The sequence below is a fragment of the Ochotona curzoniae genome, unplaced genomic scaffold (genome assembly GCF_017591425.1).
Source record: "Ochotona curzoniae isolate NIBS_2020 unplaced genomic scaffold, NIBS_Ocur_1.0 scaffold_4506, whole genome shotgun sequence".
NCBI lineage: Eukaryota > Metazoa > Chordata > Mammalia > Lagomorpha > Ochotonidae > Ochotona > Ochotona curzoniae.
The window spans coordinates 80,759,371-80,776,075 of record NW_024467119.1 but is presented as its reverse complement, the minus strand read 5'-3'; the positions used below and the strand labels follow the sequence as shown (position 1 = coordinate 80,776,075).

Genomic DNA, 16,705 nt, shown 5'->3' with positions numbered 1-16,705 from the left:
GAGTTTCAGTATACTGATTTTTAGTTTGTCCTCCATTTTCTTTTCTGATATTTACTACTCATAGGACAGTATTTATCCTTTGGGTTTCCATTGTTGGCTGTTTTAATTCTATTGGCTCTTTAGTAGAGTTGTTTTTTCTCTTGCCTTGTTGTTAACACTGAACAACTATGAGAAATGAAACTCAAGGTAGATTATAGTAGGAACACTTAAGGAAAAAATGAGCTTTTCATGCTTGTTTACTCCCCCAGGATTTCGGTTTTGATTTTGTTTTTGTCCTCTGAGGATTCCTTGCAACTCAACTTACTGATTGACTCTGACACACATACATAGATGCATGTGTGCAGCATGTCTGCATGTATAATCTTTAAGGACTTTAGTTGTATACATCATGAGGAATGTTGAAGTACATACTTTACCACACTGGTATCAAGAAACCTTTTTGTAAACTTTATTATAATTAGATGTATCATTCAGGGTACTTTTGGCATATTATTAAAACTGCATATTTGAGTGTACCTAGCATAGCTTTTCTGATTACATTTATTTTAAATCATAGATCAGTTTAAATAAAAATTCATGTATGAAAAAATACATAAGTGAAACTGATCTCTAAGGTTGTGGTCACTTGCACTAAAGATAATTACTGTAGAACTCTTTTACAAAGCTGTAAACCAAAGATTGAGTTTTTGTGCTCAGAGTGCATGCCATTTAATAACATAACTGCTTAAACCAACACGAATAATAGTTTGACTATTATTGTGTGTGTAAAAAAAAACTAATGACAGCATGCATCCCACTGAAGTGAAACAACAATAATAAATTTTAAGTGTTTTAAAGGCAGTTTTCACAGAAAGTTTCAAAGATGCTGGATAACATACACAGGCATGCATAGAGATTGTAAGTATCTGAAGTCACTTGACTAATTTATTAAGCATGTGACATTTGAAGAATCTTAATCTCCTTTGGATGTGTGACTCCTAAGCCAGACAGAGGTGAAGTATGTCCAGATGAGGGTACTTCAAAATGCCTTTGGAAAAGTGCAATGAACCAATAAGCTTATTTTAATGCAAAAACTGGAATTCACGCAAATGAGATATCCTTAAGAAGTTTGTGGACAATGAGTATTACAGAAAACTTCATGCATCTCAGAAATATTTGCACCAAAATAAACTCAGCTTTTAATTCCATTTCCCAAAAATTTTTGGCAGTATTCTCCTATATTAGAAGGAAACTGTTACAACAGCTTTGTTTTCAAGTTATTACATAACTGGTGCACTGACATATAAGCAAGAACATGAGGTTGGTATTTGTGATGCTTCTAACTCCTAGGGAAATGTGAATTCCTGCCCATGCTCTTTGAGGCCAGTAGTACTGCCATGTTGCTGACGACAGTGCATCTTGGTGTCTCTGAGAAACAGGCACATGTTTCAGCCCTGACGAAATGTGGATGCGGTTGGCGTGCCAACTTTGAGTCATCTCCCAGGCTGCCTATTGTTTTTTGCATTTATGCAACATTCGCAGCATATGCCAAGTATTATGCCAAAAATAAAACCCAAGCAAGGAAAGCATTAGAACCACAGATTCATTCCAAGTGTAAAATTCCAATTATCAAAGCCTAAACACAAGACTTTTATTAAGAAATCCACTTTGATCTGTGTTGTAATTGGCACTCTTTCTCCTAAGCGACACTGACAATTGAGTGTTGCATTTCCATTTCATTTTTCTTTCACAAGCAGTGACGCAACACAACAGCAGGATAGCAGGATAGTGGAGACAGAAGTGTGGGTGAGAATGCTGGACCCACCAAGTTGCTGAGCTCCTCTGCCCTTAGCTGAAGGTGCAAGGACTAGTGCTGGGGCCATGGAGGGTTCTGAAGGCCAGGTGCCCTCATCAGTTGCCCATCTAGGTGCATCTTGATAATTTTCCAGCTGCCAAAAGTTACTACTCTGGATTCCTTGTCAGGGTTGTGGGTGACAGCAGCCTGTAGTTTGTAAAAGTTGTTTAGTCCTAGAACTATATTGATACTTGAATCTGATGTTTCAACTCAGAGTGATTTTAACGTTTTACATTCAGTAGAACAATTTTCTTCATATATAATCTAAATTATGAGTGTTTAATTTTTTTACAAATAAGCTATAAGCTGTTTCATCTCCCCCAAACACTCAATGTGAAAGATAAAGTATTAGCAAAACATGATTCCCCTGGGAACTAAGTGGGTGCCAAATGATCTGGAGGGTTTTTGGACTAGACTCATTATCTGGTGGCGCTGCTTCAAATAGAGCATTAAGATTGCCTGCTTCCAGGCAGCATTTCGCAAAACAGTATAAACTCTTACATGGGAAGAAAAAAATCGTTGACATCTATGGCTATTTAATCATCTCTTTCTAAATGAGCTAAACATGATAGTAAGTCTATATCTGATGAAATAGGGTAGGCAGATAAGGGTAAAACATTATGGATTTCATGTGTTACTGTAGGAAACTATTCCTTTTAAAAGGAATTATTTATTTTAAAAGGGTTAGAACAAGGAACTCTTCCATCTGCTTGTTTCACTCCCCAAAAAGGCTGTAATGGTCACCACTGGGGCAGGCTGAAGCCAAGAGGTGGGAATTCCACGGATATCTCTCAGGTGGGGTGTCTTCTACTGCCTTCCCAGAGCAGCAGCAGGAATCTCAAATGAAGCAGGGTAGCCAGGACTCAGATACTCCTAAATGGAATATTAGCAGTAACATGAGACAGCTTAACCCACAGAACGACACCACAAGCCCTGCTGAGAAACATCCTGTATACAGCTTCTGTGTCACCCTTCCAATCACATTTGATGGAACAGGAGCCCCCAGCTTTACACAATGTGAAAATTAACCTAACCAAAGATGTGGAAGACCTCTATGATGAAAATTATAAAACATTTTAAGGGAAATAGGACAGGACATTGAAAGATACAGAAATTTTTCATGTTCCTGAAACAATATAATCAACATCATCAAGATGTCTATATTACCAAATTTATTAATCTATTACATAGATTCAATGAGATCCCAATCAAAATTGCAACAACCTTTTTTTTAAAAAAATTTTTAATATCATTTTTATGATACAGTTCCATAGATCCTGGGATTTTCCTTACCCCAACTGGAAGTCCCCTCCCACCACTGAGTTCCCCTATATTATTATTACTATAGTATAGTTCTTCATTAACAGTCTTATGTCCATCATTGTGGGCATGAACAATGGCAGAGTCCAGCATCCTATTGGCACTATATAGTTAACAGTTGCATTGGGAATCCATCCTAGATCTGGAATTAGAGATGCCTACTGCATTGTATCCTCACAGCTGGAGATGATAGTCTCCATTACACAGTTACTGTACATCCCCTTAAATGAAAAGCCACAAAAAAAATTAATAACAGGAAGAAAAATAGAAATTTACAATGCCATGAAGTTCTCAAGAAGTTTTGATAGTTCAACAGTCCTGAATTACTGTCGATTCCACCACTCCAATCGTGATGAAATCTCTCCAGAATCCACTGGCTGCTATGGTCCACCTTAGAGTCTCCATCTGCTCAAATATCCACTGCTAACACTTGGTTGGAATAATTGAGGAATTTGTTCTGTCCTCCATCCTCTGCCATGGTACCAGGTATCATCTGAAGGTTCCAATGTACTGCCATATGCTCCATGTACATTTGGATATGCTGTTAACTGCTGCATGTGAGCCACTGAGGAGGCCCAGCTCTGACACCTGTACTCCACAGTCAGACCATGAAACCTGTAATTTTCTCCATGCTTGGGATTCAGAGTCCAGTGGTTCAGTTGGTAGGGAATTGCCAAAGAAATCTCATCTGAGGCCATTCCAGTCCTGATTCTTGTGTGTGTGTGTGTGTGTGTGTGTGTGTGTGTGTGTGTGTGCGTGTGCATGTGTGTGTGTGCGCGCGCGCACCAATATAGGGTCTGGCAGAGTCTGTCACCCAAATCAGCCTACACACACACTGGTAATTGCACTTTCTGGGTCAGTACTGTCTATAGCCCCATGTTTTACGCAAACTAATGGGTGTTGGAACCCAGCCCGATCCTGCCCACCACATACTTGGCCTTCACGCAAACCAGTGGGAGTTGCAGCCTATTCAGAGCGACTCTGAGTAACCCCCACCAGGCCCACCATCTACCCTGGTTCCTATGCTTGCCAGTATATGTACAGCTGACTGGTTCTATCTGTCCCATATCCCATTCAGCTCTTGTACATGTCAATGGGAATTGAAGCCTAGTTCATCTCAAACAGCTCCACTATCTAGCCCACACTGGTGCCAGCGGGTACCACCATCTGTCTAACTATGCCTATGCCTGACATAGTTTGCCCCCTGCCCATGGCAGCATCTGCCAGCTGATGCTGCAGCAAAGCCCAACCTACTCATATCCACTTTGACTTATGCATGTACCAGAAGGTACAGTTAGCCCAGCCTGGCTTTTCCCGATCCAGCTCACATGTAGGCCAACAGATGTGTGGCGCTGCCTAGCCTGGTCTGGACCCATCTCAGCTCTAATGCTTACCAGTTGAGGTAGTGGTACAGTAGAAGGATCCTGCATCACGCCCGCCCCCCAACCACTGGGTCCATCCCCACCAACCCCCAGGTTTCACATGTGCTGGTTGGGTGCTGTGGCCCAGTCTGGCACAGCCAGCCTCGCCTCAGCATTTGCCAGTGGGTACTATAGCCTGGCTGGGCCTGACCCACCCCTAGTTCCAGCTTGTGCTGGTGGGGGTCTACAGCCTTGCCCAGCCCTGCCAGCTACCTAATGTGGACTGGCTGGTATTGTGTCCAAACCTGGCCTGACCCACACTCCATTCTGGCACTCGGGTTTACAAGCAGTTGATATGAACTGACCCAGCTTGGCCTGTCCCGCTACCTGCATCAAATAGGCTGGTGGGCACCATATTTTGGCCTGATCTGGTCTATTCCCCATCTTGATTCTTGCATTCACCTGCAGGGAGTGTGTCATGACAAAGGAGTTACCCAAGCTCCTTCATCAGGATCTCTCCCAATGCCAGATCTCATGCACACCAGTGGGTCAGCCCTACCTAGTCTACCTCCTATCCTGGCAGGAACAATGGCCTTTCCTGTCCTTCGCCCATTCCAGTTCTTGTTGGGTGCTACAGCCCAACCAAGCCTGGTTTGTACCCAGACACAACTCACACATGGCTCAGCAGGGGCAGAGACCTAGCCTAGCCTGCCCTACACCTACCCTGGTTCTTACGATGCACCATTGGGTACTAGAGTCTAGCCCCGTCCAGCTCATTCCATACCCAGCACACACTCATGCTGAGGGATCCTCCAGCCATATCCAGACTAGACTGCAGCCCCCACCCTGGCCCTCACTCTCACCAATGAGAATCATGCCCTAGCCAGGGCATCCCCCTTTGCTCCCCAATCTGTCCTATTCCCATCCACAGATCTCATGCATGCCAGTGGTTGCTCTGACCTGGTATGGCATAGCCCCTCATCTGTCTTAGCTTTGGTTTTGGATGCTGCAGCCTGGCCTTGCCTAGTCAGTCCCTAGTCCCAGCTCTCACTGGTGGGTGCTGCAACCTGCCCCTGCTCAGTCTGCTCCCATTTCTAGCTCATGTAAACCAGTAAGTGTGATACCCCAAGTCGGCATGCCCTGTGCTGCAGCCTGGTTTCTGCACTTGCCAGTGGGCTAAGGTTTGCTTGGCCTTCCTTTTCTGGTCTACCCCTTCCAAAGCCAACACACACATTTGCCAACGGATGATGCCAACCCCTAGATCTGGACCAGGTGCTCACCAGTGGGAGCTATGGCCTTGTAGGGGATTTTCCCAGGTTCCCCAACTTGGCCCACTCCCATACCCAGATCTCATATGTGCAGCAGGTGCTAGGTCCTTGCCTGGCATAGCCTGCCCCTCCATCTTGGCCTTGTATGAGCTGGAGGATGTTTCGGCCCAGCCCACCCCACACCCTATTTTAGGATGAACATGCAGATGCTGCAGCTTGGACCTGCCCAGCCTATTCTCGGCCCCAGTACCCGTGAGTGTTGCTGGGTTCCATGTTCACTCCTAGTTCAGCCCATCACCACCCCAACTCCTGAGCTAACCAGCAGGACTTGTATTTCCACGGGATTGGGCCCACTTATCCTCCATGTAATTTATCCCTTGACCTGGTTCTCTTGTGTGATGGTTAGTGTCATGGCCCTGCCTAAATTGACCCATCCCCTGTTTTGACAGTCAGGTACTAGGATCTAGCTCTGCTAGACAGGCCTCCAGCCATAGCTTCCATGTGGTATGGCATGTAGTGGTCAGTAATGCTCTGTGCTAACAAGCCCATCTCAGGATTCCCTTGTGGGCTGGTGAATCAAGTCTGACCCATACAGGTCTTCCAATCTCTCCCCTCCAAACCACCAGGTCTCAGCGGCAGAGAGAGGTGTAGCCAGAGACTTTCTTTCTCCTGGTTTGTTTCCCAAATGCCTGGAACAGCTGGGGTTGTGCTACCCAAACCAGAAGCTAAGGGCTTGATCCTGGACTCCGCATCAGTGGCAGGGAACCAAGCACTTGAGCCATCACCTGGTGTTTCCCAGGGTCTGCACTAGCAGGAAGCTGAAAGCATGAGGAGAACTTAGGCATCTGGCACAGGATTTGGGTGACTTGCTCACTGGGCTGACTGCCCACTCCCATGACCCTTTTTTTGTATGAGGGTGTGAGTGTGTCACTAGGGACCCCCTACAGGGTATCCTCTGAGCTGGGCCCTGGGATTATGGGATTATGATGGGATGTAGGAGGCAACCTTCACCTTGTGCCACTTATTACACAAGAGGAATAGCAGGACTGAAACACATCGGAAAAATGATGCAGGAACTTTGTGAGTGCCTGTTGTGGATTGACAGTGATGGTAAAAAACTGTGTGGTCTGCAAGGATCTCTGAGGAAGGATGGAAGCAGAAGCCATCCCAGGATGTGGAGACCTGGGATGCATCTTTGAGAAAGAGAACATGGTAGAGTGTTACTGGCAGAACTAAAAGGGCAAAATTGAGAATGACATGAGTGAGAGTTTGGAGGAAGGAGAGTTTCAGCAAGCTGAACTGATGATTGAAAATGCTAAGCTTTATCATTACAGCTCAGTGGAAAGCACTGAGCAATTCTGTGTGGGACAATGATGGCACCATGGTTTATTTGATTCAGAATGGAAGGGGGGGCAGAAAAGTCCAAAGAGAGAAAGATGCTGGTGGCTTGGAGGAGAGTAATGGTGGTGGAGGCTGAGAGAGCTGGATTCAAGAAGTGCTTGGCAGGTAGACTCTCCATACCTCATGATAGACTTTAGCATGCGAAGGGCAACCTAAGGGACAGCTCCCAAATTTCAAGTTTCTCATAGTTTCTTTCATTCTGTTTATTTGAACTCTGAAAACCTGTGAAAGTGTTCAACTTGATTCTCATTGACCCTGATCAGTCAGGAAGGGAAGCCAGCTGGTGAAGGATCTGGAGAAGCAGGTGAGCCCAGCAGCATAAGGATCAGCCAAGGTGAATTGGAATGTTTTTGAAATAGTTACAACATCATCATCTTCTCTCCTTTCTCCTTGGGAATCAAAACAGGACAACTCACTGTCAGAAAATCCAGGTTTCTTGATTTTGAAGTCAGGAACGAAGTACAGCTCATCATTGTAGCTGAAAGCAGCGGGCAGAGAGCCTACAGCAAAGTCAAAATCTTGATCCAGGATATGAATGATAACCTACCCTGCTTTGGGCAAAGTGTCTACTGGGCATCAGTGTCTGAAGGCCAGAGCCACAAAGCTCACGTCATACAGGTAAAAAAAAAATGTGTTTTTTTGAATATATGTGAGTACCGACCTTCAGTATCATTGAAATGGTAAGGCCTGTGTCCCACACATAATTTAAAATGTCAGTGTTTCCAAGGCATGCTCAGTGCTTGGTGGGTTAGAGCAAGCCAATTCTGAACTGTCTACATTCCCTCTTTATTCACACAGGACTCACATGATGCCTCGGTGATTTCTCTAGGAACCCCATGTGTGTTTTTAGGGAGAAAGCAGGAACACACACCAAAAAATGACTAGCATAAGTTCTGTAATTCAGTGGAGAAGTCAGAAATGTGGGTATATGATGTGAATGCTGCATAATTTGTTTTCTGCCAGAAGTGTGCATTTACTGTCATGAAAGAAAAGAGGAAAAGCAAATTCTTATTGGAGGAGTATAAGGTCTCAGAGAGTGATCTTTTCCCAAGATTTTAAGCAGGAATATGGTCCTTTTGGCCCACAAGTGTATCAAACCCTGGAAAACAGTTGGTCTGACCCTGCCAGACCAAGGCACCTACAGGCAGGGTTGTACCTTTAATAAATTGGGTAGGCCTAGACTGCTTAGTGTGCACTGATTGGAAAGGAAGACACCCAGTATACCATGTGGCAGAGATGTGAAAGGCCGACTCAAGGGCAGAGACAATGAATTTCATTCTTTCCATCTTTAGGTCAAGTATACGAAATCTCAAGAGCTCTGTCAATGCCCCCTTAGAGAAGATCTGGTTTAGTAATTGTAATTTAATGTAAATCAAACACTATAAAAAGCCACATCACAAACTTCACAGGAAAATGTAACTAAAGCATGAGCTTAAATTCAGGCTTCTGAGGGGTCTTCACAAAGCTCATGGAAAGTGTGTTTTATGAAAAACTACATGTGACTTTCAAAAAAATGCAGCAATATAAATGTATCATTCAAATTCATCTTCCACTTTTTATAAGTTATATATTTACTTGAAAGGCAAATGACAGAGAGACAGCATGAGAGATCTTTTATTCACTGGCTCAATCTATAAATAGTTGCAACAGCCAGGTGTGGGACAAGTTGAAGCCAGGAAGCAGAAACTCCATCTGGCCACGGGCATGAGTGTCTGGGGCTGACTAAGGGTTTAACAATCTTCCACTGACTTCCCAGATTCACTAGCAGGGAGCTGAATGAGAAGTGGAGCCACTGGGACTTGAACCAGCACCTTTTTTTTAACATTTAATACCACTTTGAAAACTCATCAAATAAATGATCAGCATCTATATTTGTTATCACCTGAGTCTGAATTTTGTTTTATTTTAAAGTGATCTCTGAAAATTACAACTTAATTCAAAACAAAAACTTCACACATGGTCTATTTTATAGGAAATGTTTTAAGCAGAAAAAAGGGAGTCAATAAAAAATCATTTACTGTGTGAAAATTTTCTAGATTTCTTTCTTTTTCTGCTGGAACGAATCTGTTATACAGTGCTAGAAAAATTCCATTCAGAAAACCAATTTTTTTCAAGTTGTTTTTCCTCTTTTATAAAATTATAGCTCAAACACGCAACTCTTAATGAAAACTATTTGGAAATTGCATGGATAAGAATACAAAGTTCTCCCCCACTTATTCACTTTATTAAAAAGTTAGAAGTAAGCTTCCACAGGGCTTGGTATCCCTTACATGACTTTCTAAATGCATTTGTCAATCTGTAGATATTCTCCATGATGCATTCCTCTGGAAAACAGGTTTAACCAACATTGTAGGTGCGATCTTACCTAGCGAAAGTTGGTTCCTCACAGGTTTTTGCTACTGACCCAGACAGTGGTTTGAATGGTCTCCTTGAGTATTCCGTCATCGCTGGCAACCACGGAGAGGTGTTCTGGATTGATGCACAGCACGGTGTGATAATGACGAATGCAGTTCTGGATTATGAGGCTTGCAGCTCCTACAGGTGTGTCCAGCATTCAGTGTCCTGCTTGGTTTCTGCCAGCATTGGTACTGGGGGCATGGCTTTGTGCTGTGTAAGCTTGATTATAAAACATGTTTTCCCTTTGATCCAACTTAAGATTGTCATTTAGGAATTATTTCATATTGGTGAAAAATGATTAGACTAGAAGAACTTGCATGTCTCTCATTCTAAGGGTTTAAACATGTGTGATGCTCTGAAGTGCCATTTGAGAGGCATGATAAACACAATGGGAGCTGCCTATTGAACTACAGAGCCCCTAGCAAAGGCTTCTTGCTTTTCGGTTTTAAAAACAAATGAAGGCTGAAAGATATTTCTCTTTTTAATTTTAAAAACAAATACCTGCTTACAATGTGTTGTTCCTTTGTTAAAAAGGATTAATCATTTGATTTGAAAGGGAGAGAGAAACTGAGATGATCTACCCATTGTTTACTTTCCAAATGAGACCAGGTTAGTCTGAAACCAGGAGATTGGAACTCCATCTCATTCTCCTATGTGAATATCAGGGGCCTATGTGTTTGGGCCATCATTTGCTGCTTATTCATTAGTAGGAAAATAGGATCAGAAATGGAGCAAGCAGGAGTTGAGCAGATGCCCAGCTGGGATGTTGGCATTGTAAGCAATGGCTTAGTTCTTGGTTGTTAGGGCATTTGCAAAATTCTTGATTCTTAATTTGTATATGAAGACATGAACTTGTTATATGAAGACTTGGAACTTGTTCCGGTTCCAAAAGAGATTATCTTATCCAAAGCAAAGTTCAACATCAACATTTTTCATCTAGAGTCCAAGATAGGCTGGCCTTCTGTGATATCCTATAAAGGAGGGAATATAGTTATTTGGAAATGTCAGTGCTACAAAATGTAGACTTACAGCAGACATGTGTGTAGTATCACAGTCTGTGAAAGCAAAAGCCAGTGAGAAGCCTAGAAGGTCTGTGAGTGGGGACTGCTGGATGACATCAGGCCTGAGCTTTCCATGAAATAACTGGGAGCTGATTTTTTGGAAAGAAGGTGGTGTGAGACATCTGCATGTGTGGGTGAGGAGCTGGAACATCTGGCACTGTGTGAGGGAAACAGCAAGTTGTACAACAGAGCTCTCACAGCATGGCTTTCTGAGGAGCAGCAGGCCCTGAATTTTTGAATAGTTGTGGAAAAAAAAAAAGAAACCGTTAACTGTGTGTGTCTTCAGGGAAGTGGATGAGTAACCTATGGTCAGGCATAACTTTCTCATTGTACATCTCAAATGTGTTCATGTTCGTGTTGGACCTTCGGAGATTTTGTTCTAAAAGCCTCTTCATGTTCTATACAGTGGTGCCTCTTCTCTGTGAGGGGTTTACCCCCAAACCCCAGTGGATGCCTAAAACTGCAGGGAGCACTAAACCCTGAATGTCCTGTGTTCTTTCCACATGCCTTTCAGGATTGCCACGTAGGAGTTCTGCAATGAACTACTATGTTTTATGCCCTTCGCCCTACCTCCTTTGCAACAATATTATTGTGCTTGGGGGCTGTTAGTGTATGAAATAAGGGTTACTTGAACACACACTGATAGCTAAGATGGCCACCATGTAGCTACTGGGAAGGAAGTGTACACAGAATCTATATGTGGGACAAAGAGCCAATTCATGGAATGTGATGGCAAACAATTTAAAATTTGTATTTGTTTTCATTTAATGCTCTGGGAACAGAGTTGATGAAGGGCAGCTGAAATAATGGGAAAGCCAAATCAGCCAAGTGGGAGGTACAATATTTCCTTAACAAATCACAACCACCTCAAGAGGAAGTTCAGATAGGTGTTTTGTTATTTACTGGAAATAAGCAAACAGAGGTTCAGTGATTGGCTCAGGGTCACGGTGATAATTATACTTGGATTGGCATCTGGGCAGTGACACTGTGAGTTGCACAAGCTGCAGAGAAAATATTCCTTTTGGGAAAAAAGGCAGATATACAGAAAGCACACATCAGTGTTGCCTCATGCCAGATGACTTTCATGTTTTATGAGGAAAGTACAATATGTTTATGTGGTTGAACAATGAGAAGGGATTAAAATGGAGTAAGTAACTGGGTGGATTGGATTAATTAACCTCTGAAAACCCTTGCATCTCTAGACATTTGATTAGTTTCTTGTTTAATACAGTTCAAATGATTACTTCAAGAGTACTTTAAAAGTGTAAAACCTCACTCCACATGAATACTGAGGAATTTCTTGTTAATTAATGAGTATGGTCCTTGCATAAATTTTTGGAAATCTATTGCTGCTCCATGGTTTCTATAGTAATTTCCATCTGGCAGCTTCTCTCCCCTCCTAGACAGCTGCAGGTGACCCCAGCCCAGTTAGAGCTGAGTGCTTGCACATCAGAGGCCACTAATGGTCAGCTGGGCCCCTAGAAGGAAGCACTTTCTGCTCCAGTGTTCTTTTTCAATGGGCCCAATTAACAAATCTAACTTCTTTCAACTTTTTCCTATTTGCGTCATAGCCACTGTGTTCCCAACGTTTACAATTGGCCCCAATATTTAAAGGAGCCTTTCTTTAATTTCCCGTAAAGAATTTAATTCAAGGCTTAGAGAAGCAACATTTGAAAGCAGCTCAGTCCTACACACACTGGTGCTAAGAGGGACACACAGATGGTTACTGCATGTGCGTACACACACACACACTATCATACACACGCTCACATGCTCACAATGATCCAGAGGGATGTACAGATAGCCTCGAGTATGCATGCACACACACACACACACACACACACTCTCTCTCTCTCTCTCTCTCATACACACGCTTACATGTGCACACAGAAACTTTGACTCACACACTCACATGCTCACACTGGTCCAGAGGGATGTACAGATGGCCTCGTGCATGCATACACACACACACAGACGGTATCATACACATGCTCACACATACACACAGACGCTTTGACGCACGTGCACACACAGTCTGCATCACCATCCAGGTTGTGAATATTTTAAACATCCTGCTATCTGGCCTTTCCCTTCGCTCACTCTGATCCCTTTCCCACCTGTTGTTTCTGTTGCTCCTTAGTGCCTCCTTAATATTTATTTATTATTTTAAATTTATTTTTATAGAGATTTATTTTATTTTATTGGAAAGTTAGATATACAGAGAGGAGGAGAGACAGAGAGGAAGATTTTCCATCTGTGGATTTACTCCCCAAGTGGCCAAAGCAGCTGCACCAATCTGAAGCAAGGAGCCTGGAGCCTCTTCTGCATCTCCCACGTGGGTACAGGGTCCCAAGGCTTAGGGCCACCCTCTGCTGCTTTCCCAGACCATGAGAAGGGAGCTGGATGGGAAGCAGGGCCTGTTTGAATTAGAACCAGCAACCATATGGGATCCCAGCGTCACTGGGATACCGTGTCAGGCCCTATTTTTCATTTATTTTTAAAAAATATATTTTCTTTTTAATATTGTTTACATAGTTGAGAGGGATGTACACCCATGTGGACCTCTGATTAGGGTGGACCAAGGTTGGTGGGATGTTTCAGGTTTTTTTTTTCTCCTGTGCCTTTGGGGGAGGACAGGAAAGGAGCCACTCTTTGCTGTCAAACTATGTCAGCACCAGGGATAGGGGATGGTTATTCAAAGGTGTCTTAGAGACCCCAATGTGGGGAAGAGTGTTCTGAAGATATTAGTTGGGTGACTTTGATGGTTCTGAGAAGTTGTCAGTTTTATTGTTCCAGGGTTGAGAAAATCTTCACAGGGTCTACTAGTTGACAAAGTCCACCTTAGTGCATCCACAGACCCAAGAACATGTTGGAAAACTTAGCCAGGAGAATTGTCCAACCTGCTCCGTTTTCCATCCTATGAGGAGGCAGTCAGTGTCCTTTGTTGGCCTAGATATGTACTCTGTGTGCATCTGGGATGCTGTCTATTGCAAACACATCAGCTTCTGACTGACCCAGTCCTGACACATGCTCTCCAAGATCTGACCAAACATCCTGTGATTTTGTTTTTCCTCTGTGACCATGGTCTGAGTTCAGTTGTCTAGTTGGGGAGTCCCAGCTGGAGTCCCAGCTAGAGTCCCAGTGGAAGCAGCAGCCCAACAAGTTAGTGCCTGACGTTTCCTACCAGGCCAACAACTTCTCATTAACCATCAAAGCCACACTCTGGGCAAGGTTAACAAAGCAGTAGGAAAACAACACTGCTATTCCTCAGGAGTATACAAAAAGGCTATAAACAATCATCAATTCCCAGGAAGTCACTCTCACTTATATATTATATTTTTATACTCTGTTAGTTATTACATATACAAAATTTTATTTCTTCCTAATTGGAAGAAACATTCTAAACCAACAGTGGATTAGGACAACTTCTACCCCACATCCTTGCCAGCACTCACTGCTTTGTTTTGTTTTGTTTATGATAGTCATTCTCAGTGGGGTAAAATGGACCCTCATTGTGGTTTTTATTGCATTTGCCTGATGGCTGCTACTGATCAGAGAATCTTGCATATGTTATTAGACATTTGAATCTAATCATTTGAAAAATGTGTGCGCCCATTGCCCCTTTCCTTTTTTTGTTGTTATTTAAGATTTATTTATTTTATTGGAAAGGCAGTTTTACAGAGAGCAGGATAGACAGAGAGGAATATCTTCCATTTGCTGACTGATTCCCTAAGTGGCCACAATGGCTGGAGCTGAGCCAATCCGAAGCCAGGAACCAGGAGCTTCCTCCAAGTCTCCCATTTAGGTGCAGGGTCCCAAGGCCTTGAGTCACCCTTTACTGCTCTCCCAGACCACAAGCAGGGAGCTGGATGGTCATCTATGTGTCCCTCTGGACCAGCGCCCATACTGAATCCTGCCGTGTGCAAAGCAAGGATTTAGTCACTGAACCATTGTGCTGGACCTTTGCCTATTTCTAGCTGGATTGTTTTGCTGTTGAGTTTTTCATCTCTTTCTAAATCTTGGATATTAATTCTCTATCAGTTGCTTGGTTTACAAATATTTTCTCCCATTCTGTCAGCTGTCTCTTTATTCCTGCTTTCCTCTACAGTGCAAAAGTTTTTATTGATGTAACCCAATGTGTTTATTTTTTGCTTTAATTGCCTATGCTTCTGGGATATTTTCCAAGAAGTCTTTGTCCCTAGGTCTTGCAGAATGTCTATAATGCTTTTTTCTAATAATTTGACGTTATCAGGTTCTAGATCTAGATCCCTGATCTTTTAGAATATTTTGTATAAGGTGTAAAGTAGGGATCTTGTTTCACACTTCCGCACATGGAAATCCAATTTTCCCAGCACTATTTCTTTACAAAATTGTACTTTCTCCCTGGATTGATTTCAGCTTGCTTGTCAAAAATCAGTTGGCTGAGATGTGTGGTTTCATTTCCTGTGTTTTTATTCTGTTCCATTGATCTCTGGGTCTGTTTTTGTGCTAGTACCAGGCTGTGTTGATTACAACTGTTCTTGTAAAACATCTTGAAGTTTAGTATTGTGATGCCTCAAGCTTTGTTTTTGCTGTTTCAGGATGCTTTGGTTATTCAGGGTCCCTTGTTTTTCCACATGAATTTAAACATCATTTCTTTTCTAGATCTGAGAAGAATATCGTAGGTATTTTTATTGGGATCACATTGAATCTTTTCATTGCTTTTGGCAGTATGTACATTTTGATATTAATTATTCCAGTCTATGGATATAGAGGATTTTTCCATATTTGGTATCTTCTATTTCTTTCATTTTCATTGTGGAAATTACTCACATCTTGGGGGGTGGGAATCTCAGCCTATACAAAAATGTACCACATAATTCAAAATTCAAACTAAAAACATTAAAAAAATAGGAATTACTCACATCCTTAGTTAAATTTATTCCAAGGTATTCAATTTTTTTTCCAACTATTATGAGTAGGACTATTTTTTTTCTTAGCCATAGAACTGTTGGTGTATACAAAGGCTATTGTTTTTTGTGTGTTAGTTTTATATCCTGCAACTTTACCAAATTCTTAGGAGAATCATTTCTTAGTCCTTTGGTTTTCCTGTGTACAGAATCCTGTCTTCTGCAAACAGGGTTATCTTAACTTCCTTCCTTCTAATCTGCATCCCTTTGAATTCTTTTTCTGGCTTAATGGCTCTGGCTCTAATTTGCATAATTATATTAAATAGCAGTGGTAAGAGTAGACCTCCTTGTCTGTGTCCCAATTTTAGTGGAAATGCCCCTAACTTTTGCCCATGCAAAATGCTGGCAATGGGTTTACATATATTGCCTTGATTATATTGAGGAATGTCACACTTTTAACAGTTTTGTTTTAAAGTCATTTTGGGTGATGTTAGAATGGCTACATCTGCTTGTTTTCCTTTATGTTGAATGGGATATCTTTTTTTCCATCCTTTTACTTTCAGTCTGTGTGTGCCTTTGTTGCTGATGTGTGTTCCTCGTATGCAACAAAGAGAACTTGTATTTTAGTCCATTCAGTCCACCCTGTATCTTTTGGTTGAATGGTTTAGACCATTTGCGTATGGGGTTATTATTAGAAGATACTATCCCTCTCTATTTCTTTATATAGCCCATCCTTAACCATCATTTATAGGGCTGTGAGGGTGCTGGCAAAAGGAATGTTATCGTTGGGTTTAAAATAATTCATCAGGGCAGGCATTTGGCTGAAGAGCTTAAACTCCAGTGCACATGGTGCATCTTCCGTTGTAGAGCCTGAGTTAGGTTTAGGGTTAGGATGATTCCTGATTCTAGTTCCCTGCTAATATACAACCTGGGCGGCAATGGTGATAGCCTGATTGATTGGGCTCCCATAACTCATGTTGGAGACCTGGATTGCATTTTTGGCTCACAACAAGCATTTAGAGAGTGAGCCAGTGGGGTGGGACTTTCTCTCTTTTCCCCCGCCTCCAGCAACATATCTCTCAACTTTAAAAACTCTAGTGTTCTTAGCTCCATACCTTGCCCTTCCTTTGCCACATCTGAAGTCTCCTTACTTGGTAACTCTGCTTCTCACTTA

General features: G+C 42.4%; 1 protein-coding gene across 1 annotated transcript in view; it reads left to right on the top strand.

Annotated features, from left to right (window-relative positions):
* The window catches only part of DCHS2 (dachsous cadherin-related 2), a 288,223-nt gene that overhangs the window by 260,078 nt on the left and 11,440 nt on the right, over window positions 1-16,705 (top strand). The window contains exons 15-16 of the mRNA XM_040967397.1: window positions 7,591-7,802; window positions 9,574-9,725. Coding sequence (XP_040823331.1) covers window positions 7,591-7,802; window positions 9,574-9,725 — 364 coding nt within the window. The remainder of the gene's footprint in view (window positions 1-7,590; window positions 7,803-9,573; window positions 9,726-16,705) is intronic.